The sequence below is a fragment of the Miniopterus schreibersii genome, assembly GCF_964146895.1.
Source record: "Miniopterus schreibersii genome assembly, chromosome: 2".
Taxonomy (NCBI): Eukaryota; Metazoa; Chordata; class Mammalia; order Chiroptera; family Miniopteridae; genus Miniopterus; species Miniopterus schreibersii.
Window position 1 is genome coordinate 81,195,592 of NC_138102.1, and position 25,453 is coordinate 81,221,044.

At 40.9% G+C, this 25,453-nt stretch overlaps 1 protein-coding gene across 3 annotated transcripts in view; it reads right to left on the reverse strand.

Moving 5' to 3' along the window:
• Nucleotides 1-16,149, reverse strand: part of RUBCNL (rubicon like autophagy enhancer) — a 51,184-nt gene extending 35,035 nt beyond the window's left edge. Inside the window, exons 1-2 of one of the 3 annotated variants that reach the window (XM_081129250.1) lie at nt 15,835-16,149; nt 1,889-2,496 (exon numbers count right to left, since the gene is read on the reverse strand). In XM_081129250.1, the coding sequence (XP_080985376.1) occupies nt 1,889-2,405 (517 nt within the window). In that variant the 5' untranslated portion in view covers nt 2,406-2,496; nt 15,835-16,149. Of the gene's footprint in view, nt 1-1,888; nt 4,068-15,805 lie in introns of those variants that run through there. The other 2 variants (XM_081129251.1, XM_081129252.1) reach the window with 2 other exon arrangements.
• Nucleotides 16,150-25,453: the final 9,304 nt, after the last annotated feature.

Consider the following 25,453-nt stretch of genomic DNA (forward strand, 5'->3'; position numbering starts at 1 on the left):
GTCTTTCCCTACCATTTTATCTTGGACAGGAAAACCCTGCTGTTGCCACTGAGATGCAACAGTCACAGGAAAATCCCATGTCATAGAGGCAAATGCCTGTTCTCCCCATTGCTGCCCCACACAAGAAACAGAAAGAACCAGATCACTCAGGGCTTTTTTTTTAATCGCATGGAATGAGTTCCTTTACCAAGCTGAAGGAATACTCCAAAAGATGGAGTGATTTTTAAGATATTTAGAGAAATTGCTGAGGTCACTGTTTTTGGACAAAAAGGGGCTGATGTGCCTGTTTTCTATAAGGACAAAGCTACAGGATAATTTAAAATTGCAGAACCACTTCCTATGCAGTGATACAACAAATGATTTGGGGGAGGGGTATACTAGGCCCTAAAGGTTACCTTCTGTCACTGTATAATTTGTCAGGGTGGTGGTGGATTTCAGGGGAGAGAGCTTTCCCTTTTCTCCATGTTCTCCTCGCTCTCCCCTCTGAGACAATCTAGTAGGAGACTAATCTCTTACTTAGCAACTGCTAAATTTGCAAATTACTCTTTGCCTGAGAGCTATCCCAGCAGATGAGCTAAAAGATACAAAAAAGGCCTATAATCAGAGTGGTTTATTTTGCTCAGCTTTGGTTCTTATCTTAAAGTTAGTCCATTGAAAGTTTGTCCAAAATCTGCTATTCTTAAGCAATACTTAATATGTTAAAGACTGTCATCATCTTTGATTTTTCAAAGTTTCCAATAAAACAAATAAGACCCACATTTTAGGAAAGGGGAAGACTGGTTTCTGCTAGTGAGAAATAAATATGTACAAACACACACGTCTGAACTCACACACACACCATAGGCAGGAAGGCAGCTTTTAAAATTGTTTTGACAGAAAAAACTTCATTGACTATTTGAACTAGCGTTCTAACAGAAATATAAATTAATGCAAAGTGTGAATATAACATACTGAATATTTAAAAATAAAATAAGCATGCTACAAATTATAACAACAATAGCTAACTTATTGACTCTTGAGTGACATTTTGCAAGAATGATCTCCTTTTAGGAATTTCAGTATTTTAGGAATATGTGCATTACCTCATAGCAATGGGAGCCCTTGATTTAATTTTTTTAAAAAGATTTTGTATAGACTGGCTGGGCGGGGCTCAGCAGTTGAGCGTCGACCTAGAATCCAAGTGACTGGGGTTCTATTCCCGGTCAGGGCACATGCCTGGGTTGTGGGATCGATTGCCTGTCGGGGGCGTGCAGTAGGCAGCAGATCAATGACTCTCTCATCACTGATGTTTCTATCTTTCTCTCTCCCTCTCCTTTCCTCTCTCTGAAATCAATAAAGATATATTTAAAAAAACAAAAATAAAATAAAAAATTTTGTATAGACTTTGGGGAATTATGGTTACTGTTTTTAAATCTATTTTCTAATCACACTCTAGCCAGGTCAATATAACAGGTAAGGCAAGTTCATCTCCTAGTAAGGACTGGTGTGCAATGGAGCCCACTCTGTCTGGAAACACCAGCACAGTGAATTGAGAGTACTTCTCATGCCCTGCCTTGAGACAATTTAATAAACTGAAAGTCCCTGAAGGTACACACCAGCTCAATATTGGCAGGTGGCATTGATTATCAACTAAGTTGAGCTAAAATGGCATTTCCATGCAGCCTAAGGAGAAAGGAAATACTTGATTTCACTGGCTGTGACAGTTCAGGTGGATGGGCCAAAGACGATATTAAATGTGCTAATGCACTGGCTTCTAGCCAAGGTGGAAACAGATGACCTTTTTTTTTTTTTTTTTTTTGAGGAAGACAGACAGGCTTTAGACCTTTAGACCAAGACAAAGCAAGTGTGTGAATAGACAGGAAGGAGGGAAGTCCCTGACTAAAGTTACCTTCACCAGTGGAAGCCGTCAGGTGAGAAGGATTGAAACAAGCACTGTCAGCCTCAGAACATAAGGAAGCAGCCAAAACCTTGGAGCTTGTGAATGGAGACATCTGGGGAGAACGTCCTGGGAGCACTGCCTGCTCTTGTGTTGAGTTAAAAGGAAAGTCACTGCTCTTTTCACTTAAGCTGCCCATGCCCACACTGTCCTTCCACAGCGATGTCTCCACCATGGAGTTCTCAAGAGACAAAGGTGAAGTGCCCGAGGGAGGGGTAGCATCCCTCACAATGTCGTTGCCACTGTTCCCTACTGTTGGCACGTGAAGGGGCAAATCGTGCAGCTGAGGATGCATATCCTGGGGGTTAATCCAGGCAGCTTTGTGCCTCATGAACCTGATGTCTGATGGGCAAGGGGAGTAGTCAATGTCCAGGAGGCGAGGCGAACCATCATTGTCACCAGAGTCATCACTGACCCCTTCCCAGGGGTCCACAGGAGAATCCTGCTGGCCCGAAAGCTGTGACACCATCTTTCCAGACTCAGGGCTGACGTGAATTCCGTTGTCCTACTAGATCATGGCCTTGAACTCACGTGTGAAAGCAGGAGGGCTGGAGAGCTATCTGCAGTGAGCAAGAATAATTCAAGACAAATAAGGGCTCAGTTATATTTTTTACTGCAAAGTCCTCTGAGGATTAAAAAACAAAAACATAAAAAAGTTTGTACTTCATCCTAACAACACAGTAAATCCAACTGGATCTATAAGTAAAAAAAAAAATCAGTCATAAACCAGCAGCAAACATGGGGATAGGAAAGGGTTTTCAAAGCATAAAAATAATTGAAGATTGTTTTTATTATAAGGATAAAGTCGTATAAGGATACTACTGATAAAAACAGATAAAAATGTAAAATATCCATGCATTATTCCAATAAAAATAAATGTGAAACTCAAAATGGGAATATTATCTGGAAGTAAAGACACATTTTCATAGTTTATTTTTATTTAGTTTGTGTTTATATCTCAACAAAGTACACAATGGCATGTGAAACTATGAACAATCAATAGCACTAAAAATTTTGTTTCATGTAACTTACATCAGCATATAATATTTATATTATAACAGCAATGTAAATTTATGATTAGCTTATCATAAATGAAGAACACAGTATAAATCTAGAATCTATCTACTCACTTTAAACTCAGTTTTTAGCTTTAGTAAATATGGTAATGATTAAAATGTGAAGAGCTAAACAAATGAGAAGCACTCTTGTCACAGTGATTACAGGCCCATCACAGTGTCTTTCTACTGTTCTCCTACTGTCCTTCACATTGTAAAGCTTCAAAGCAACCATCAACAGCAAAAGCAGGGTCAGAAAAGGGACGGCCTAGAGATAAGCAGTATGCTTCGGTGAGTTTTACCTACATAAAGAGTAGGGTACACAGGCATGGGATGAATGTGAGAGTTTGGAGTCATTTTCACGGTTTTCAATACCATCATTATATATGTAGATGGCTCCCACATGGATCTCTATTCCTGACCTTTCCTTGAACTCCAGGCTAGCATATCTTATTGCCTATCTGACATATGTCCAGTGGGCATCATAACCTGATATATCCAAAACAGACACTGATTTCCCCCAAATATATTCTTCTCTGGTTTTCCCCATCTCAGGAAATATACCTTCCAATAGCTGAAGCTACAAAATCTAGGAGTCAATTCTGATTCTATTTTCCTTACCTTTTACCTATTAGCAAGTTTATATCTATACCTACCACCCTATTCTAAGTCACCATCTTCTCCCACCTGGTCCTCCTCTGTTTTCCAAAGGAAAAGTATTTAGAGTTTTTTTTATAAATTTAAATCAGATTCCCTTAATTAGTCTCCCAACCTATCAAAAATAGCTGCCCATCAAATCCAGAATAAGATTCAAAGTCCTTACCTTGTCCTTACAGAAGACATATTCCTGTTTTGTAGACTTCTCTCACTTATCTTTCTCCCAACCATGCAGAAAGCTTTTGAGTCCTACAAGCTCTTGCACACCCTAATGGTGCTTGTTCTAGTCCCTCTGCCCAAAATGTTTATCCTCCAAATGATCACCCATCTGGCCCCTTCCTGTCTTATTGCATGCCTTGGTTTATAATTACTTCCTCAAGAGGTCTTTCCTAACTACCTACCTTAAAGTAGTTCCCCATACACACTATTACATCACCTTGCTCAATTTTCATCAGAGGAGTTCTCACTTCCTGATATTTTTTAGCTTCTACTGTCATTCCCCTCCACCCCCTGACTGTAAGCTCCATGAGAGCAGAGGACTTGACTGTTCTCTGCCAGGTCACACAGTTGCACACAGAGACTCAATAAAAATTATGGACTAAGTAAACAAATCCAACTAAGTGGAAATTATGGACTAAATGAACAAATCCAACTAAGTGGAAATAAAGTCACCAGCTGGGGAAACAACTTTTGTGATAGATACAACTGCTTTATTACTGTGGCAGAATTACTCATATGGGGATAGAAATCCATATTTCCTAAAGATATGAAATTTTCCCTACCCAATGTTTACAAATAGACAAAAAGAAGGTACATGTGAAAATTCTATGAAAAATCCTTTGAGTTTTGTCTATTTGGGGGTCTTCTGCTCTAGTCATGCTTTTTGGAGTAGTGCAGATATGTTTATAGGCCATCCTAAAACCACTGCACAATCTCCAAATCATCACTCACAAAACATCACAGAATATGGTGAAAATTGGCAGAACTTGCTACCTTAAAGTGCTTCATCTTCTTCCTCCTGACCTCAGATCTTACCTTGTATCCCAATTTCTCTGTCACACATCTTTTCTTCTCCAGTAATTTTAGGTGTAATAAAGTTCCACCAACCCTACTTCAATCCCAGAGATAGCATTAACAATTTTATTCCTCCCAGACCTTTCTCAATGAGTTAACACACATGTCAGATCAGAACATATGCTTTGTTTTCTTTCCTATACACACACATGGGATTATACTGGAAATATTCTATAACCTACCTTCTTTTTCTCTCAATATTGTGTCTTGATATGTTATGATATATCATATTATTCTCCCTAACTATCTTACCACTTTCTATAGTATAAATGTATCATAGTTTAGTCAGACTCCTATTGATGGAAATTTATTTTTAGTTTTCACTAATAAAAAATATACAGCACTGAACATCTTTGCTCATGTTGCTTCTTGTTGACTTTCTTTTACCAGATCTTTTCTTACTAGTTCCAATTTTAATTCTGCAATCATATCTCATGATAACCTCTCTATTTCCAAGAGAGTGACATCACGTTTTAAGTCATATTTTACTCTCAATTCTCTATACTTCATATCTGTTTTTGTGTGTGGGAGATGACAGATGGGCAATCATATAAAAATACAAATGTTAAGTAATAGTGATCCCTGTGTTTTTTATAAACAGATTAAAGTCAATAATTCAAAAAGAATGTTGTTTATGAGCCTCCCAGGTACAGAATTGACTTAACTGCCTTGAGCAAAAACAGACTTCCTTATAAAAAGTAATTTTCAGAAGCAGGTGCTTGCTCCACTTCCTTTAGAAAGGTGTTCTTGCTTCACACAAATAACCAGCAGGTGCTGGGTTTTCCAGGTTATAAAATGAGAATCTGTGAGAGCTTAAATAGGCCCACAGAGATCCAAAGCCATGTCTAAGGTCACAGATGGGTAGTGGCAGAGAGGGAATGACAAGCCAGGTTGCATACTCATTAAGGAGCGTGAGTTTCTCTTGAGAGGCAGATTGACACAGAAGAGAGAGCAATGATTGAGATCAAAGTCCAGGCCCTACTGATAGTGGTCAACATCTCCATTTCTTGATCTTCAGATAATCCATAAAATACCATCATGTAGTTGCTCATTGTGTTGCTTGTTGCCACATTGCTTGAAGTTTGTTAGTTATTCAATTAGGCAAATATTTATTGATCATCTACTACATGACTGGCATTGTTTTTGTTTTAGTGGCACTGGGGTTAACAGTGGTAACTAAAATAGGCTTCCTGCCCTCCAGTTGTTTACATTCTGGTGGAGGGGAGAGAGTGACTAAACAAACATTCATATATTCCAGATATTGATAGGCAGTAGGTAATGTGGGTCTAAGCAATGTTTGGCATCTTCTCAAAGTGCTTCCCACTGTCATAAATGGGGTCCTTTGAACAACAGATGCTTAGGTACAAAGATAAAATCAATTTCCAAAAACATTTTAAAGTTAGAGAAATAAAGTTGCCAAGCTTACTGTCATTTCTATTGATATTTTCCTACTGAGGAATATCTACGCAGGCAGCAGCAAAGGCCCTAGAAACAGAGAACCCAGAACTCCTCCAGCCAAGTCATTCTAGATGGGTGCCTGCCCACCAGTCAGTAGTCTTGTCAAGAATGACTACATCACTAGGGCGACTGCAGAGCCACGAAATTGACTGCAAAGATGCAACCTTTTTAAAAAATATATCTTTATTGATTTGAGAGAGAGCAAGGGAGAGAGAGAGAGACAGAAACATCAATGATGAGAGAGTCATTGATCGGCTGCCTCCTGCACTCCCCCTACCGGGGATCGAGCCAAAACCAGGGCACGTGCCTTGACTGGGAATCAAACCACGATCTCTTGGATCATAGGTTGATGCTCAACCATTGAGCAATGCCAGCCGGGCAAAGGTGCAACCTTTTTAAGAGAGGTGGATGATTCAGTTGGACATGAGCCACCATGACCTCTATAGAGAACTCACAAAAGTCTTTCAAACCATAAGCAGCCAGCACTTTGTTGGCAGATGAGCAGCTTTAGCTCCTAGTGTCCTTAACATTGTTGAAGTTACTCTGTAAATAGGCATATTCAGGATTTTCTCTGCCCCAGCACTACTAACTGAAGACATAAACAGGACCATCGCAGTAGAGACTCATCTTAAATGTTAATTTCTCAGTAAGGCCTCTGTGGTCCCTACAGAGGTCATAGTGGCTCATGTCCAACTGAATCACCCACCCCTCTCAAAAAGGTTGCATTCGTATATAAAAAGGCATATATGAATATATAGCAACTGTCTTTCTGCCTAATAGTTCCTCTCCCCTCTCCCAATTTTTATTTTTCTATTGACTTCTTGGCACTAACCGCATTTTATTTAACCTCAGTGACTAACACCCATTAGCATTGGTGTTGCTCTCTGAGAGTAAGTTTTAAATTTTTTTTATTTTGGATACTGCTTTGTACCCAGTACTAGAACAGAGGCACATAATAGGTGCTCAATAAATATGAGTATACGAATGAAAGACTGAACAAACATTTGTTTCTGTTGCACAAGAAACAAAGTCAAGAAAAGATGTCACCCTTTAGAAAAAATTGATCATGACCTAAAATGTCTGCCAACCGCTTCCTTAGAAAGAATGTTAGAGAATAGAAATTACAAATAAGACTTGAGGGTGAAAAGTAGAATTTATTTCTATCAATTTTATAGTGTCTTACTGAGCTTGCCTAGCAATAAACAAATGCAAGGGTACAAAGAGTGAGTGGATCTTTAACCATAGCATGTGAGCTCTTTGGTTAACACAGTTCCCCAGAACCTTTTCACCTCTTTTTGTAACCAACCACTTCCCTTCATGCTTTGACTTTAAACAAAGATTCACATCCCCAAAGATGTTGATAGACTCAAACTATCACATATCAAACAGAAATCATGAAGATGCTCAATAATGTGATGCCACAGCTCCCATCACAGTGGCCAGGAATCAGCATGAACTGCAATTTCACACAACTGTACCTGCACCGCAGCACATGCTGAACACTGTTCTAATGCTAAAGCACCAGGAAGGAAACATATTGCAATGGTGGCATAGCATGGACTCCTTACGACCAATTTACCCTTTGGCAACAGTCCTTAATTTTCAAGGTCTGTTGTCAGAAGAACACAGAGGAAGGGCAGAAAACAGGTAAGAGAAGTAGGTGGGGTGGGGTTGGGTGGGGTAAGAAGGGGAAGACCCAATGAAGGCAAAGATGAAGGAACACTAGACATTTTGTCTAAAAATATTGCATGGTTGCCCAAGACACATAAATGACTAATTTTCTGTGGTCACTGCATGTGTCCTGCTTCCCACTCTCACTCTGCACAATGATAACTTGTAGTATTCAGGTTTTACTATGCCTATTTGAGAACTGAAATGGAGACCATTAGGGGATTTGCCCAAAGTCTCACCATTAGTAATTAGCAGAAGTAGAACAAAAACAAAAGTCTGACACTCGATCCAAAGCACTTTTCACTGGTATTTACATGTTTCATTTGGGCTAAAATTAGCAAGAAATTTTCTATTTCGTTAACAAAGTAATTTAAAAATTTTTCCCACCAGTTTTGTCACAAACACAATTAAGAACCACACAGCTATTTTTTACTTCATGTCATTAGAATACTTTTCCCCCTGAATTTTATGATTACACCTTCCCGTTTATAAAAAAGTATCTTTGCACATACATCTCCAATATAGAACTATTTATTCATAATTCTTACACATGCACAGCTATTCTAATGCATTCTATAATTATAAAGTGTACATGAAAATAGTATTTGTTCTCGCTTTCCAATGAATCACCTTGTATCCTAAAGGTATATATCCTCCACTTTGGAGACGACTGCTTAAGTAATGTTCAACTTAAAATCTTATACATAAAAATATGATAACTAAGAAAGGCATATATGAATATGATTGGATAACTAAGACTTAGAAAAATTATTAATACAAAAATTTATCCAAAGTAAGGGCAGGTACTTGCACTTGAAAGATGGCTAGATTCCCATGTTGGGGCAAAATAAAAAAGGAAGCTATATTAGAAAACAGTCTGGCAGTTTCTCAAATGGTTAATTGTGCGGTTATCATTTGACCTAGCAATTCAACTCCTGGGTATATACCCAAGAGAAACGAAAGCATATATTTACACAAAAATTTGTACATGAATGTTAATGGCAGCATTATTCACATATATGTGAAATATAATGAGTGTATGTGTCTGTATATATATATATATATATATATATATAGGCAAATCCATAGAGACAAAAAGTAGATCATTGGCTGCTTAGGGCAGGGAGAGGAGTATGGGAAGATAGGACGTGATTGCTAAAGGGTAGACAGGCTCTTTTTGAGATTCTAAATGTTCTAAAATAGACTGTGGTAACAATGGCACATATTTGTGAGTATATTAAAACCACTGAATTGTATACTTTAATTGGGCGAATTGTATGTTATGTGAATTCTATCTGAATTCAATAATGCTGCCCAAAAAGTGAAATGGGAAGAAGTATCCACCTCCCTTCAAAACAGTCTAGGAAGACTAGAGAGCATTGGTATTTCATAGGTTACAGAGATCAAAGGAGCACAAGCTGTATGTCAGGCTGTGAAAAAAGGCACTGAAAGTTAAAAGGGGAAATAGAGAATAAATGAAGGGTACGGACTTCGGAAGAAAGATTCATTTGATGTGAACCCCAAGAAGGAATTTATCTGCTGAGATGGACTCCCTATGGTCAATCAAGAGCCCAAACTTTGTGAATAATAGGAGTATAAGGCCATTTGCTGACAAAGGATTCTCATTACTCTGTATACCAGGAAGACCCTCAGACTGAACCCTTGCTTCCCATACTATGCCTTCTTGTTTATGCCATCTGCGTCAACTATTATAAGGGAGTTCCTAATTTCCTCTTTTTGATCAAGGGACTTAGACTAGCCCCATCCAATCAGAACTGCACAATTTGGATGCCTCATTTACATAAAACAGACCTAATTGGGAACCTGGGGAGAAACTTTGGCTATAAAAGGCGGCCTGTCCTTTGTCTTGGTGGAATACAATTCAGGTTTCTACATGAATCGTTGTCTTTTGAGCTATAACTCCTATTGTTCAAATAAATGCTTTTTATTCTGTTGTTCTACAAAGGAATACTTAATAAATGTGCCTAAAGAAGGTATGGAGAGGCAAGGGGAAGGAGAGGTAACAATGCCACAATAGCACCATCTGGAAAAAGAAAAGTAAAAAACAAGGGCTGGTAAAGACAGATCACCAGCACGATGGCTAGCAGTGACTGGGCACCGACTGCCAGACCCTACACTAAGGGCTTCAGACGTCCTTCCGCACCTTCAAACCAGCACTGCGAGGGAGGTTCCGCTGGTCTCGATTCATAGATGGGAAACAAAATCAAAGAGGTTCAGTACTGAGGTTGTTTGGTTAAGTGCCTATCTTTTAGAAATATATACAGAAGTAGTTAAAAAATAATTGACAGAATTTTGTGAATTTGCTTTAAAATAAGTGGGAAGTGCTGCTGGTGAATATGCATGAAATATAATTGATCCTATTAATAACTGTTAAAGATGGGAAAAGGGTAAATGTGTACTATTCTTTGTACTTTTATGTTTGAAATTTTCCATAAGAAAATTCCCTAAGTTTAAATAAACAAAAACAAAAATCATTTGCTGTATCTGCCCATGTATACTCTCTGACCTCCTTATCTACTATCTCTACACTCCTCTATCCACATTTCCCTCCACAACCCCTTCTGCCCTTCTCTATCCCCCATCTTGATTCAGATTTATTCAGATTGAGATTCACCATCACCCTGTATAAAACTGTATCCCTACAGGTATACACTTTTACTGTGTCTACTATTTTATTATGCCTTATTTTTTCTCTATAGCACTCATCTTCTGGTATTAAAACTGGACACAAGGGGTCCGGGGCCACCTGTCACTACTTGAGCCAAATTAAGCAGAGAAAGGGTTGAATCATATTTGAGTGTTTATTCCGTTATTGCCTGCAAAATGGGAGAGCAGTCAGTCACCCTGGAAGTTCTGCTCTGACCACCCCTCGCCAGCTGGCTGATTATATGCCAGTGAGGGAGAAGATAACTATGCGCAGCTGTGAGCTACAAGTGTAACAGAAAGGGGAGGCGAGGTCTGCAGTCTGGCCTTCAGGAGCTCGAAGTCTGACAACCAGGTGGCTAATCTTCTATGATGTTACAAACAGCTCAGCCTGTTCCTGGGACCGGAGAACGGTCAGCATTGCTAAGGCAAACTCCCAGAGGGGGTCAAGGTCTGGGCACGGCAACCAAGTCAAAGCATATCCTGTCCTTGGTCTCTTCTCAAAATGTATTTCTTTTCTGAGTCATGGACCCACTGAGGCATCTTATCGTCTTACAGCCTTGTTTCGTCCTCCAGTTTTTCACGGTTTGTAAGAAAACTTCTTATCTATAGTTAGTAAGGTGAATAATTATTAAACAACTGTGGCTCTATTCTGATTATGCGCCCTTCCCCACTATCAGTGTCTTACACATCATCATATTACTATGTGCCTGGCACCGTTCTAAATTTTCTATACACACACACTTTCGATCCTAAAAACCTATGAGGTAGATATAGCATTACTGTATTCATTTTACAGATAAGAAATTGAGGGACAGCTAGTACATGGGGAACCTTTACACCCACCTAGTCTTGCTCCCAAGTCTGCAGTCTTACCTACAACAACACAGGGGTGAAATGAAGACCTTAAATCTCATGGATCCAAACACCTCTCCAGAATGTCAAAAATCACTAAGCACAGAGTAGCTGCTGAGAATCCAGCAATGTCAGTGACATTGACAAGCTTATCTCACTCTCTCTCTCAGCCCAAATATCACAGAGAACAAGTCTAAACTAAGAGTAAGCAACAAAAACAAACAACACCACAAAACAAACTCCACAGATTTTATTAGGTCCTAGGGAAGTTTAAATGATTTGACAATCGAGTCATATTGTTTAAAATGCCCTTAAAATATGCATTTACAAATGTTCAAGTCTCCTCACCCAGATTTAAAGTGTCCATATGTACCAAAAGCTGTCTTCTAAGAACAATTTCCAAATAAAGAGAGAATAGGAAAGTATTTTACATATATTTTCAGGATTCAGTTGCTTTATGATTAATTATACTTTGTTGGAATAAAAGAAGGTAGAAAGAAAAGTGTAACAATAAAAACAAAAACTCTCCCCTCCAAGTTTCATCACCTGAAATCAACTAGAGAAAAGCACCTGCTGGCTGTGGGTGCTTTTCAATGTTACCTCTGACCAGGAGTAGAGTTTGCCATCCCAAAATATGTCTCTTTGGGATATTATTTTAGACTGTTAATTTCAAGAAACAATAGACATGGAGAAGCTCCGAAAACCAAGCAGAAATTACTCTATGTAAAAGGACATTTATCTAAGGATATTTGTAGGGGAAATCTCAATTTTTAAAAGTGTTACCCTCACTGCACCAGGAAGCACGGGCTATCTAAATCGCTAGAAAAAGTTATAGATGAAGAAAGCATGGACTTAAATTTGCATAACAGTCTTACTCTTGTTTGCTGTGCTATTCCTGCTAACCTCCCATAACTGACTTTACTCCCAATGTCTTGTCTTTAGCTGAAAGTAATATTTAAGGTGGTGGCTTCTGAAATTTTGACGTTACTCAGTTTTTCCTGGGTCTCTCCCATCTATACAGGAAGTAGACATGTTATTAAACCTTAACTTGTTTTTCTCCTGTTAATCTGACTCATGTCAATTTGACTATTAGACCAGCCAGAAGAACCAAGAAGGGTAGGGGGAAATATTTCCTCCATGACAACTGCAAAAAACAAAACAAAAAAATTTTGAGGTTTAATTTATATTTATCTCTTTTAATATGTAGGGTGAAGGATCCAAAAACAGAACCAAAGTTATTTTAAGAAAAAAAAATTTCAAACTTAACTCAGGCAAACCACATAAAATGTGTTGTTAATTTTGTAACTGTATAGAAATTTCCTTTCTTCAATATGACTTTTTCTCCTTTCTTTCTTCTTGATTCAAATTGGCCTTGTCCAGCCTAGGAGCACCATGATTCACCTGCCTCCCTCTTTCCTTGCATATCCACTCCCTTAATCATTAAGTCCTTAGGACATCAGATTCTGGTCAGCATCAAACAGTCTTAGGAACAAAGGCTTGTGTCTGTTGACCACAGAGACAGAGTTTCAGTCAAACTAAAGATAACATCTAGGCTTCAGTTGTGTTTCAGCTCTACACCCAGAAAGGCAGAATGACCCTACTGACCACATCCTTGCTAAGCCAGACAGAACAACCCCATGGCTGACATCAGGACCAAATGCAATGATCAACTACCCACTGCCCTGGCTCCAACCAATTAGTAGAGCCCATGACCCTAACTCCCTTAGTCATGATTATTAATTAATTTTCCCCTGTATAACCCATCCCCTAGAAACCATTGGGGAGCCAGGTCTTAGAGAACTAGCTCACCTGTGTCTCCTGGCTTGGTGCCATTTCCTTAAATAAACCTTTACTTTCTTTGCTGCAAACTCCTGTTGGCATTTTGTTGGGCTTTGATGAGTGCACGCAAACAAACCCCTTCAGTTCTGTAACAATTTTGGCTTCTATTTATTTACCACTTTCCAGCCTAATGTTACAGATGACAAAAATACTTGACTCTGAGACTTCTTTTTTATCTCTGAGAATAATTTCACTTCCACAGTTCACACTTCTAGTGAGAAATAAACCATTCATTCAATATGGGATCATTATCATCATTTTATGAATGAAAAAAAAATAAGGGGCAGAAAAAGGAAGAAAAGTAAAGACCACACAGTAACCCAGTGAAATTCTCAGGGTACAAACTCTGGAACCTTGTTCCAGGGCCTTTAGTGGCACCCCTCATGCCACCCTTATGTGTAGGATTAAACACAGTACAGAAGTTAAAAAAAAAAAAGAGTCCCAAATTTAATTTTTATACCAATCTGAGGAAATTACTTACTAGCTGTGTCATCTTGGGCAAGGCCCTCTGTGTTTGTTTCTTTACAGGATTATTGACAACTAAATGAATTGTAACATGCATATCTCAGTCTGACACAATATACTATAAAAATTAATTTTACTATCACCATCTCAGTATGATTTATAAAGACTTACAGTTCAGTTTAAGTCAGCACAATTAAGGAGATCTAGTTTTATTTTCCAACCTCTCAACCTCTCTTTGTTAATCAAAATGGAAAAACCAATAAGTGGCCTTATTTGGAATCATGGTAAGATACACTATGACACACAGGCACTAATATTGTTCATGTTTATAATCTCTGGCAGGCTGTATATGCTTATTTAAAAATAACTGCTTAAATTTTAACAGTAACACATCCAACCATGTGACTCTCTCCCTTCCATATGAATCTAAATTTAGCAATGAGGGAAACTATTCAAGTTTGTCAATGCTATCATTATTTATTTGTAAGCTTTCAGTTGAGTGGGAGGCGGGGAAGGGGGGATGTACTCTTGGACCTCTTTACTTATCTTCCTCTAAAGACCATTCAAATGAAAATATCATTTTTGGATATTTATCCTTGGCTCTGACAGAATCTTCCAGGTCGGAAATCAAGAACGCCAACTTCAGCCCGGCAGGTGTGGCTCAGTGGTTGAGCCCCGACCCATGCACCAGGAGGTCACCGGTTCAGTTCTGGTCAGGGCACATGCCCAGGTTTCGGGCTTGATCCCCAGCGGGGGGCTCAGAGGAGGCAGCAGATAAATGATAAATGTTGATGTTTCTCTCTCATCCAAGATTCTCTCTCTTTCCTTCTCCCTTCCTCTCTCTCTCAAATCAATAAAAACACAAAAAAAAAGAAAAGAAAGAAAAGAAAAAAAGAAAAGAAAAGAAAAGAAAAGAAAAGAAAAGAAAAGAAAAGAAAACTCCAGCTTCAGAAACCAAACAATGTTTTCGGAGTTAAACAGGTCACATGAACGACATGTTTAATCAAATCTAACCTCCTAGAGGCCAGGACTCTCAATTTTCATCTATGTTCTTAGTAGCTCCCCTTTGTGCAGGCCCTAAAGAAGCTGATGAAAAAGGCAAAGCTCATGTCCCCCGAAGACAGGCGGTGATGGGACGTTTCACATGGTAGTGCAGTGAAGAGGAACTGAAATGAGAGATCTGAGAAAACAGTACCATCGGCCACTTCCGAGGGGTAATCTGGAAAACTCCAGCACTGCTGGGAAGCTGCTGCCTTAACCGCATTCCCAACAAGGTTCTGTTGAGGCCAAGAGGAGGGTGTGGACAGCAATGTGGTGATACCTGACTTTGTAGAGACTGCACTTTATACTTTTCAAAACACTACCCTCCCCCCAGTTACCTTCCAAACCACCCGGCGGGGTAGAGCAAGTTATCCTCCCACTTAGAGCAGCAACCGAAGTTCAAGAGCTAATGAAGTTCACCGGTACCCGGCCTTAGGAAGGAGTCTACGAACCCGAGTTTCCCGACCCCTCAGTGCTCTGCTCTCTCCCACCACACCGTCAGCTCAAGGATCCTCCCAAATGCCGCTGTAATAGCGCAGGAAGGGCAGCTCTTGAACATACCCTTTCCTTTGAGTCTTAATTCCTATTAGGGCTAAGCAAGCCCTCCTCCGAGAGTTCTCCACATTCTATAAACTGACTATCCATTTCGCAGGGGTGTGCAGCAAACCCGAGCCCCCGCGCGGTCGCGGTCAGGTGGCTGGGTAAGGAAAAACACGCAGCAATTCCGCTCTTTCCGCTGCAATCTCAGCAGGTGGTTCGCACCGCACCATCCTTCCTGTTTTCAGGCCGCAGCCTCGCCTGGCTAAGTTCGCAGGGGGTCCCCCGGGGCCCTCGCAGTCTGTGCGCGCACTTCTGAGGAACCGAGCAAAGCCCCCGAGCCCGCAGCACGGCGCCTGGAGCCACGCAGCGCCCGGCTTTGCGCTGACCGCCGTCCCGCGCCGAAGAGCCCTGAGGTCCCGCTCCGGCCCTGCCCGACCCACGCCCGGCAGAGTCGCCCTCCCTTGCAAGTCAAAGTCATAAAAATCCGCCACCCCGGCAGAGGAGCCGCTTCCCACCTACTCCGAAGGCCCTCAGAGCTGCCCTGACCTACCCTGGGATCCTCCAGTCTCCGGCGCCTACCTCCTCTCTCTCCAGCGGCGCCGCGGGACCCTCCGGGAGATGGGAAGCTGCCCCGGGCGCGCGACGCGTCGGCTGTCGGCTCGCGCCTGTGCGGGCAGCGCGGCCAGAGCCCTGCGCCCCGCAGCTGCGGGGACGGCGAGGAGCTCCAGCCGCACCCCGACGCGGCCACGCCCCTGCGCGCCCCCCCGGCGAATCCCGGCGACCTAGGCGAGCCGAGGAGCTCCGCGCCCGCCGCGCCCGGAGACGTCGAGGAAGGAGCTGGAAGGAACCTGGGGCCGGGAGCGTCTAACCCCTCCCCTCGCGGCCGTGTCCTCTGCCCCGTCGCCCCCCAGGGCCCCGGGCGCCGCGGGCTGGGGACAGCCGGAAGCCGCTGTGCTCCGCTCCTGCCGCCCTCCCTCCCTCCCCAAACCTCGCCCTGCAGCCGCGGGCGGCCCGGACGGAGCCGCTGTTTCAGAGGTCGAAATGAAATGAATGTAGACCTGGCGGACATAAATTCCCAGCCCAAATGTCCCGAGCAGCAGTATTTAGCACTTAGTGCAATTGGCTGAAATGGAGAATGATCCTCTTGAGTAATTTGGGTTAAAGTTTGCGCAGACATCAATGGACCCAGCAGGGAACTGCAACTGCCCCGAACGGAGCCGCGTCTTTCCGACAGCTGGCTCTGAGCCCATTCCGCGACCTCACTGTCGGCGTTTGTCCCCTGGCAGGGAGGTTTCGGAATCCCATCACAGCTGTGCCGCGCAGAGCGTCCGGAGTCGGTGGATGCTGGGGAAAAGCTGCCAACCAGTACAGAAAGTTTCACAAACAGAACCCAAGCCCTGTTAATAAAGCTGAGCGCACAATGTCCTCCGCCCCCAGGGGTTTCGGCGCGCTCCAGAAGCACCCTCACCTCTCGAGGGGAAATGATCTCCCAGTGACCTGCCCCGCTGACAACGCACTGGTGAGCCGGTCCTGGTTTACTTAGAAGAGTCCCCTCGACTTGGTGAAATCAAACCCTATCTCACTGACTGACTCCTTAGCTTTGTTCTTTGTCACTTCCACATTGTGGAACCACATCACAGGTATCTGACGGGTAGAACACCACTCTCCCTGACATAACCTGGCGTGGAGAGATGCCACATAGTCGCTGCTGCTTCAGATGTAGGCTGCAGGAACCAATTTCACAAAGCCAGGTGAATAGTAGCTGTCAATCACCCGCTTCCGATGAGGGTAGCCTGAGTGGAGCTTAGACCTAAAAGAATTCTGGACATTTGGGGTTCTGTCTCTGGAATTCAAGCTGGGTGAAGACTGACTGCGAAGAGCTTACTTTAAACTAAATCAAAAGAAGGGGGTGTGGGACATGTGCTAATATTTGTTGAGTATCTGCCTAATTATCTTAGGCAATCCTATTAACATCCCATTTCATAGATGAGGAATCTGTGGCTTAGAGAGGTAAGTTACTTGCCCAAGGTCACACAACTAGTTAAGTAGCAGAGTCAGGCTTTGAAGGCAGATGTATCTAACACCACACCCTATCTCCACTAGCAAGACAGAAGAACAATGAGATGAAGGGTCCAAGCAAGAGCCTGTTTCAGGACATGAAAAAGAGAAGAGGAATCAAGTAGATGCCAAGAGAAAGAATCTTGAAACAAGAGCAAATGTCATACAAAGTAAATCATTGAGCCTACTAGCCAACCAACAACAAACTGTACCAGCATAGCAGACTGGACACAGTCCAAGACAAGAAAAGCATTCTTGTAAGGAGACGACTGTAAGATCTAGTTAGTTCCCTTCGAAGCCACTTTGAAACCATCTTAATCAGAAGTGCCATAGTCTGGCCTGTGCACTATTTATTGTGTGTGGCACCCTGTACATTTGAATATACACATAGAACACCTAGCTACAGATATAGGAGGCTCACATTCTGGAAAAGTAGCTCTAGAACTAAGAAAGTTCGAGGACAGATTTTTCAAATTAGGAATACCCACTGGGAAATCTGCTTTGTCTCTGGTGGGATCTGGAAGTAGAATTTCCCAAGTGCTAAATGCTGAGGGATGGACTTTCCTAGACTTTCTAATTGATTGGTCAGTTCCGAGAAAGTTACAAACCAATCACCATGCAGGAAAAACAGAGGTTGGTTTTGTTTTATATTCCATGAGGAAAGTCATCTTCCAGATCACAGTACCCTCCAAAATTCAGGGCTTGAGTATCAGGAACAACTCACCACTTCATCCAACCTGGCTCACACCCAGCACCCACTGGTCACACACAAAGCTCCACTGTGGCCGGGACAGCCTCTTAGGAGACTAGAAGCCTAGCAGCTGCCCTCCCAAATCAAGCCAGGCTTCATAAGAAGCAATTTGTGCCATGAGCAGAGATGTGACCCTGTTTTTTAGCTCAACCGATAGAATCAGCAAAGGGGAAATCAGTCTCTGTACAAAACAGGAAGGAACTGAGATGAGATGAACTCCATAACAAGCTACAAGAAGGAGCTTATTGGCATCATTACCACGTAGCTGTCCAGGGAAAGAGGGATGATCCTGCATGGGAGGGAAGCCAAGACGTGTCCCAGAGCATGAAAGAACTGAGGGGAGCTGCATTTGGCTTGTCTCAGTTTCTTTTCCTCCTGCCTGTCTGTCATTCTGAAACATACATTGTCCACAAAAGGACAGATTTCATTCCACTTACATGAGGAACCTAGAATAGGCAAATACACAGAGACAGAAAATAGGATAGAGTTACCCAGGACTGGGGGAGGGGAAATGGGGAGTTATTCTTTTATGGGCACAGAGTTTCTGTTACGATGAGAAAGTTCTGGGTGATGGTTCCTCCTTATTGTTAATGTACTTAATGCCACTGAATTGTATACTTAAAAAGGCTTAAAATAGTAAACTTTATGTTATGTATATATTACCATAATAATATATATGAATTTTCATGATGTAATACTTCTTTGGAGTATAAGAAAGCAAAATTCTTTTCTTGAATTTTAATAAATTTTGCCTTATTCTGCTTTCCTCTAGGGATGTATGAGCCCAGTTTTGGGTGGTTTTACTCCCCACTCATAAGGAAGAACAGTCCTGCCATTTTACTTTTTGCTTCTGCTGGTTAGAGATAGTTTGGGATGTGTGAGGCATAGTCAGAGATGGCATGCCCTGAGAAAGGCTTTTTACCTTTAAGATATAAAGTTAACACAGAAGGACTTTGGACCTAGGCAAAAATTCTGTTTGCTTCCAACCAAGAATACCAGACATGACAACCCCACAGCTTCAAGCAATCCCCGATCCCAGGGTCAGCCTTCCCCATAGAGGTGATAGGACAGGGGCATGTGCCTTCGGTCTTACAGATAAGTAACCCTGTCCTTAGCCCTCCTCCTCTTCTCCCTCATTATGCAGTTCCCATTTTTCCTCTTTGAAGATGCCTTTAGCTGGACTAGTAGAAATCAGAAGCTGCACCTGTTCTGTGGTCTATTTTCATGATGAAAAATGAGGTATACATAAACATTTGGGGTCTTGCATGAGTGCAATGGTAAACAGTAATCTGATATTTGAACTGAAAACAGTAAATTGTTTGTATTGTTTTGCCCAGTACATTGTGGACCCAGGAGGACTATACTTATTTCTGAATTTCTTCCCCTGCAATTCCCCACCCCAGCACCTAGCCTTGTACTTCAGGTTTCAGGTGTTTGATAAAATTTTTAACTGCTCGCATGGCTTCTGGGGTGTGATTTGAACCCATCCTACAGAGAGGAAGACATTAAGCTAAGACTCTCATGTTTGGAAACAGTTAATGTGTCCAAAGTTCAGTTTTTTAGTCTAGTATTTAAAGTGCTCATTACTGTGATCTCAACCCAATTTTCAGTTTCTTTTTTCACTCCTGCCTCATTTAACCTAAAACCCACAATGGCCTACCAGTTGCTCTGGTAACGTTCTTCACATTTTCCTACCTTTATACCTCATGCCATTGACTGTATCTTATATATTTTTACATCTGCTTCCCAGAGCTTCCCCAGTGCTTCAGTGTTTTATGTCTCACATTTAATTAGTTTTTGCAGTAGCCTTCTAGTCCAGTTTAGACAATTTCCCAAGTCATTTCCACCTGGACTGTTTGATAAGAAAAGGTTGAAACACTAGATAAACTCCTGTGTGGCTGGGTAAAGTCCCATGTGGCTGGTATGAAATTTTCTCCACAACTCTGGTGCCAAAAAAATTGCCTTATTTTTCTAATTTTTTTTTTCTTCAAAATCAAGTTAAGTTGACTTGTTATCCCTGCTTGAATAAATGACATGAAAAAAAATCTGTCATGTGTTAGAGAGCCTTGCACCATCCCTAAAGTTTCTGAAGAGGCCAGGTGCTTATATAACATCTGAGGAAAGACTTGTGGGCTTTGTTCCATGATGGTCGCTGCTGAGATTATCATTTATAAAGTCTATTAATGTGGGCAGTTCCATCATTCTATGCCAAGTGTGCATACAGGGATCCTTCACCAGGCTCTTTCAGGTTCAGTCATTCAGCATCCAAATGCTGCTTCTTCAGAGAATCTGTCCCCTTCTCACAGACCTGCTCCACCCTTTCCATTTAAAAAATCTCCTTTTCTTAGCCTACTTGAAGAAGGTACTTTCCACTCAGGTAACTCCTGCCTTTCTGCTTACAATACCACAGAACCACAATTTAACTAAATACAAAAATCTCTTAACTCTGCTTTAGGGAACTCGAAGCCCTAAAGGAGGTGAGAGAAAAGTGCTTTTATTTATTCAGATTTGTCTACAAAGCAAAAACAACAAAAAAGGTAAATTTCTCAATAAATAATCAAAACAATAAGATACAAATGAATTTTTCAATAAAATTTTTTGCTACATTAAGTTAAATTTTTTTAATGTACCAATACAATGAATACCAATGGATACTGGTCTCCAGTCTCAATGGAAATTGTATCATCGATAGGTCCAACCAACAGCTTTTCTCTCACTGATTCATTTCACCAGCCATGCTCTGATTTCATGCTCTCCAAGATGTCTTCTATTTAAAAATAGATTTTCTGTGTCAGTTTGCTTACGGGAAAAGAAGGTGATGACCAGCCAACAAGGACATTTCCACCTATGCTACTCCCCCAAAGTTATAGTTTTCATGGTAAAGAGTAATAAATTATTGTTCTTGCTTATATATTACATATTAATCTCCAGTGAGTTTGGTCAGAGTAAATCAGATCCTGTGATAGGGAGAATAATGGGTCCCCAAAGATGTCCACATCCTAATCCTCAGAACCTATAATTATGTCATTATTGGCAATGGGGAGTTCTGTCTGTAGATAGACTTAAGGTTGTTAATCAACTGACCTTGAGATGAGATTATTCTCAATGATGCATATGGGCCCAATGTAATCACAGAGGTCTTTATAAGTGAAAGAAGGAGACAAGAGAGTCAGAGTGATGCGATGTGAGTGATTCTACTAGTCATCATTGATATCTTTGAAGGTGAAAGTGGGCCACAAGCCGAAGAATGCAGGCAACTTCTAAAAGCTGGACCAGATAAAGAATTAGGTTCTTTCCCAGAGCCCCCAAAAGGAACAAAGCCTTGCCAACACCTTGATTTTAGCCCAGTGAGAGTAATTTCTCATTTCTGACCTCCAAAACTGTACAATAATAAATATGTACTGTTTTAAGCCACTAAATTCATAGTAATATGAAACGGCAATAGGAAACCATTATAGTTATGTAATAGGGAACTATTGCTATTATAGCAGTGGGAAACTAGTACAAACTCCAAGAGAATGCACTGATGAAATGCAGTTCCTGGAGCTGCAATGTAGTATCTCTGCCAGTTGGTTTCCTGGACTCCCCTGGAACTACCTCAATTTTTTCCCTCTCTCTAATCATCAAAGTGCTTGGAACGTAATAATGGTTCTTAAAAATATCTGTTGAATAAATGAGTTTTGGTAAAACATACAGTCTGTGAGCCATGACTGGTGTATTTTTATAGCCTAAAAAACTGTAAGGATTAACCATCTCTCTTTCTCTAACTAGTTGTGAATGAACGTCTTTACTATAAAAAAAATTGGTAGTTAAAGTATATGGACTTAAAGTAGCAGAGAATTTGTGATAATAATACCTGGCACTCTTTTTTACTTACAGGGAAAATATGGATTCAGTTTAAAAGTCAATGCCTAGCCCAGCAGGCATGGCTCAGCAGTTGAGCAGCAACCTATGATCCAGGAGATCAAGGTTTGATTCCTAGTCAGGGCATAAGGCAGAGCTGCGGGCTGGATCCCCAGTAGGGGACATGCAAGAGACAGCTGATCAATGACTCTCTTATCATTGATGTTTTTATCTCTCTCTCCCTCTCCCTTCCTCTCTCTGAAATCAATAAAGATATATATATTTTTAAAAAGTCAATGCCTAGTCTTAGCATATAGTATTTACTATCCTCATAGAATAGGAAGCTTCATTTCTATTCTGAGGTGATTAGAAGCTCTTTAGTCTGGCTGGTGAAACAGCTTGTGACATTCTTACAAACACAGCTGACACCCATTTCATGTACAACACTAAACACTAGGCCTATTTTAATAAGGAAAGACAAGCAGAACATTTCAATGGATCATTACATTTGTTCAGCTCAGAAGGGCTCCCAAGAGTCCCATTGTTATTCTGTGGTATTGGAGCTGCTGTCAGGGAGTCAAACCAAGTGTAAATAAAAAGGTCCCTTGAAAAATGCCATTGGTTGAAAGGTGCTGACTTAAGAACCCCCTGGGAAGAGACGCACTTCTCCAATTGAGCTGCGTGCGGAGCTGATGCACTGATCCAGTCATATTCACTGGGCCCTGTGGGCCAGGACACCGTTTTTTAAAAATGTTCATTGTTCCTAACAAATGCTGTATTTCTTTGGTTTTAAAAGAGTCCTATTTCAGTCAGCAAAAATATATGTAACACAAAGGGCAAAAAGAAAGCCTGGTTGGGATGTGCTGCTGCTCTAAGTTGCATTTGACTGGAATATGAGGGAAAAAGAGTATGGAGAGGAGCCTGGACATGAGAGTCTAAAGCTGTATTGAGGAGCTGGAGCCTTATCCTTAGGGCAGTGGGGTTCCTGAAGGGTTACTAGTTGGAAAGGAAAAGGTTTGGAGCCTACTAATGTTTGCATTTTTTCTTTCTTTATGATCTAGTATTTCTTATGTTCTCAAATTTAAAGTGCACAGGAATCATCATAACCCTTGATAAAATGCATATTCTGATCCAGTTGTTCACAGATGGGGCCTCTGTATGCTGCAACAAGCTCCCAGGAGAGGATCTGAAGGAAGGTTACAAATCAATAAATTAGGTTCCTTTAAACTGATGTTGCAGAGAGACACACAGGATTCTTCTAGTCTTTGTTTTGTCTATACAGCATATATAATACACCATTGTATAGTATAAAAGAAATAATAAATGTTAAGTATTTGGCACAGTGTCTAACACACAGGAAGAACCCAGTATATGGTAGTTATCATCACCTTTATTATATTTTTCCATGAACATTTATCTTCCCTATACTGCCATCCACCTTTACCCACCCCCCTCCCTACCACAATCACCACACTCTTTGTCCGTGACTTCTTTCTCTTTTTTTTTCTTTTTCTGTTCAGTCCCTCCACTCCCAACAACCCCCACACCAGAGCTGCTCTCTATGAGTCTGTCTCTATTCTGCTTGTTAGTTCAGTTTTTTCATTAAATTCCACATGTGAGTAAAATTATATGGTACTTGTCCTTCTTTGACTGGCTTATTTCACTTAGCATAATGTTCTCCAGGTCCATCCATGCTGTTGGAAATGGTAAAATTTTCTTCCTATTAATGTCCAAGTAGTATTCCATTGTGTAACTATACCATAGTTGTTTTATCCACTCATCTACTGATGGATGCTTGGGCTGCTTCCAAATCTTGGATACTGTACATAATGCTGCAATGAAATAGGGGTGAGCATATTCTTCTGAAATAGTTTTTCAAGTTTCTTCAGATAAATTCCAAGAGGTGGAATAGCTGGGTCATAAGGCAGTTACATTTTTAATTTTTTGAGGTATCTCCATACTGCTTTCCACAGTGGCTGCACCAATTGGCATTCCCACCAACAGTGCACAAGGGTTCCTTTTTCTCGACTTCCTTGCCAACACTTGCTGTTTGTTGATTTATTGATGACAGCCATTCTGACAGGTGAGAGGCGATATTTCATTGTGGTTTTAATTTGTATTTCTCTGACGATTAGGGCCATAGAGCATCTTTTCTTAAGTCTATTGGCCATCTGTATGTCTTCTTTGGAGAAGCGTCTATTTAGGTCCTTTGCCCATTTTTTAATTGGATTGTTTTTTGTTTTTTTTTTTAAATATGTCTTTATTGATTTCAGAGAGAGGAAAGGAGAGGGAGAGAGAGATAGAAGCATCAATGAGGAGAGAGTCATTGATCAAGCCTGCAACCGGGCATGTGCCCTGACCGTGAATCGAACCCCGATCGCCTGGATCCTAGGTCGAGGCTCAACCGCTGAGCCACGCCCCGCCAGGCTGGATTGTTTGTTTCCTTGGTGTCAAGTTTTATAAGTTCTTCACAAATTTTGGATATTAAACCCTTATCAGATGAATCAGTAAATATATTCTCCCATCCCGTGGGCTGTCTTTTCATTTTGTTGATGGTTTCCTTTGATTGCAAAAACATTTTAGTTTGATGTAGTCCCATTTGTTTATTTTATTTATTTTTAAATTTATCTTTAATGTTGAAAGTATTACAGGTGTCTCATTTTTTCCCCTATTGACCCCCTCCACCTTGCTCCCCCACTCCCCTGGCCTTCACTCCATTATTGTCTGTGTCCATGGATTATGCATATATGCATATAACTTCTCTGGTTAATCTCTTCCCACCCACCCACCCCCCTCTCCTCTTCCTTTTGAGATACGACAGTCTATTGCATGTTTCAGTGTCTCTGGGTCTATTTTACATGTCAGTTTATTTTGTTCATTAGCTTATTCTTAAATAAGACACTTCAACATTTCATGTAATACTGGTTTGTTGGTGATGAACTCCTTTAGCTTTTTCTTATCTGTGAAGCTCTTTATCTGACCTTCAGTTGTAAATAAAAGCTTTCCTGGGTAGAGTAATCTTGGTTGTAAGTTCTTGTTTTTCATCATTTTGAATATTTCTTGCCACTCCTTTCTGGCCTGCAAAGTTTCTGTTGAGAAGTCAGCTGACAGTTATATGGGTGCTTCCTTGTAGGTAACTAACTGCTTTTATCTTGCTGCTTTTAAGATTCTCTCTTTGTCTTTAACCTTTGGCACTTTAATTATGATGTTTTTGTGTGGACCTCTTTGGGTTCTTCTTTTTTGGGGACTTTGTGCTTCCTGGACTTGTAAATCTATTTTTTTCACCAGGTAAGGAAAATTTTCTGTCATTATTTTTTCAAATAGGTTTTCAATTTCTTGCTCTCTTTCTTCTTCTGGCATCCCCATAATGCAAATGTTGGGCTGCTTGAAGTTGTCCCAGAGAATCCTTACACTATCTTCATATTTCTGGATTCTTTTTTCTTTTTGCTCTTCTGATTGGGTGTTTTTTGGTTCCTCATATTCCAAATTGCTGATTTGATTCTCGGCATCCTCTACTCTACTGTAGATTCCCTGTAAATTATTCTT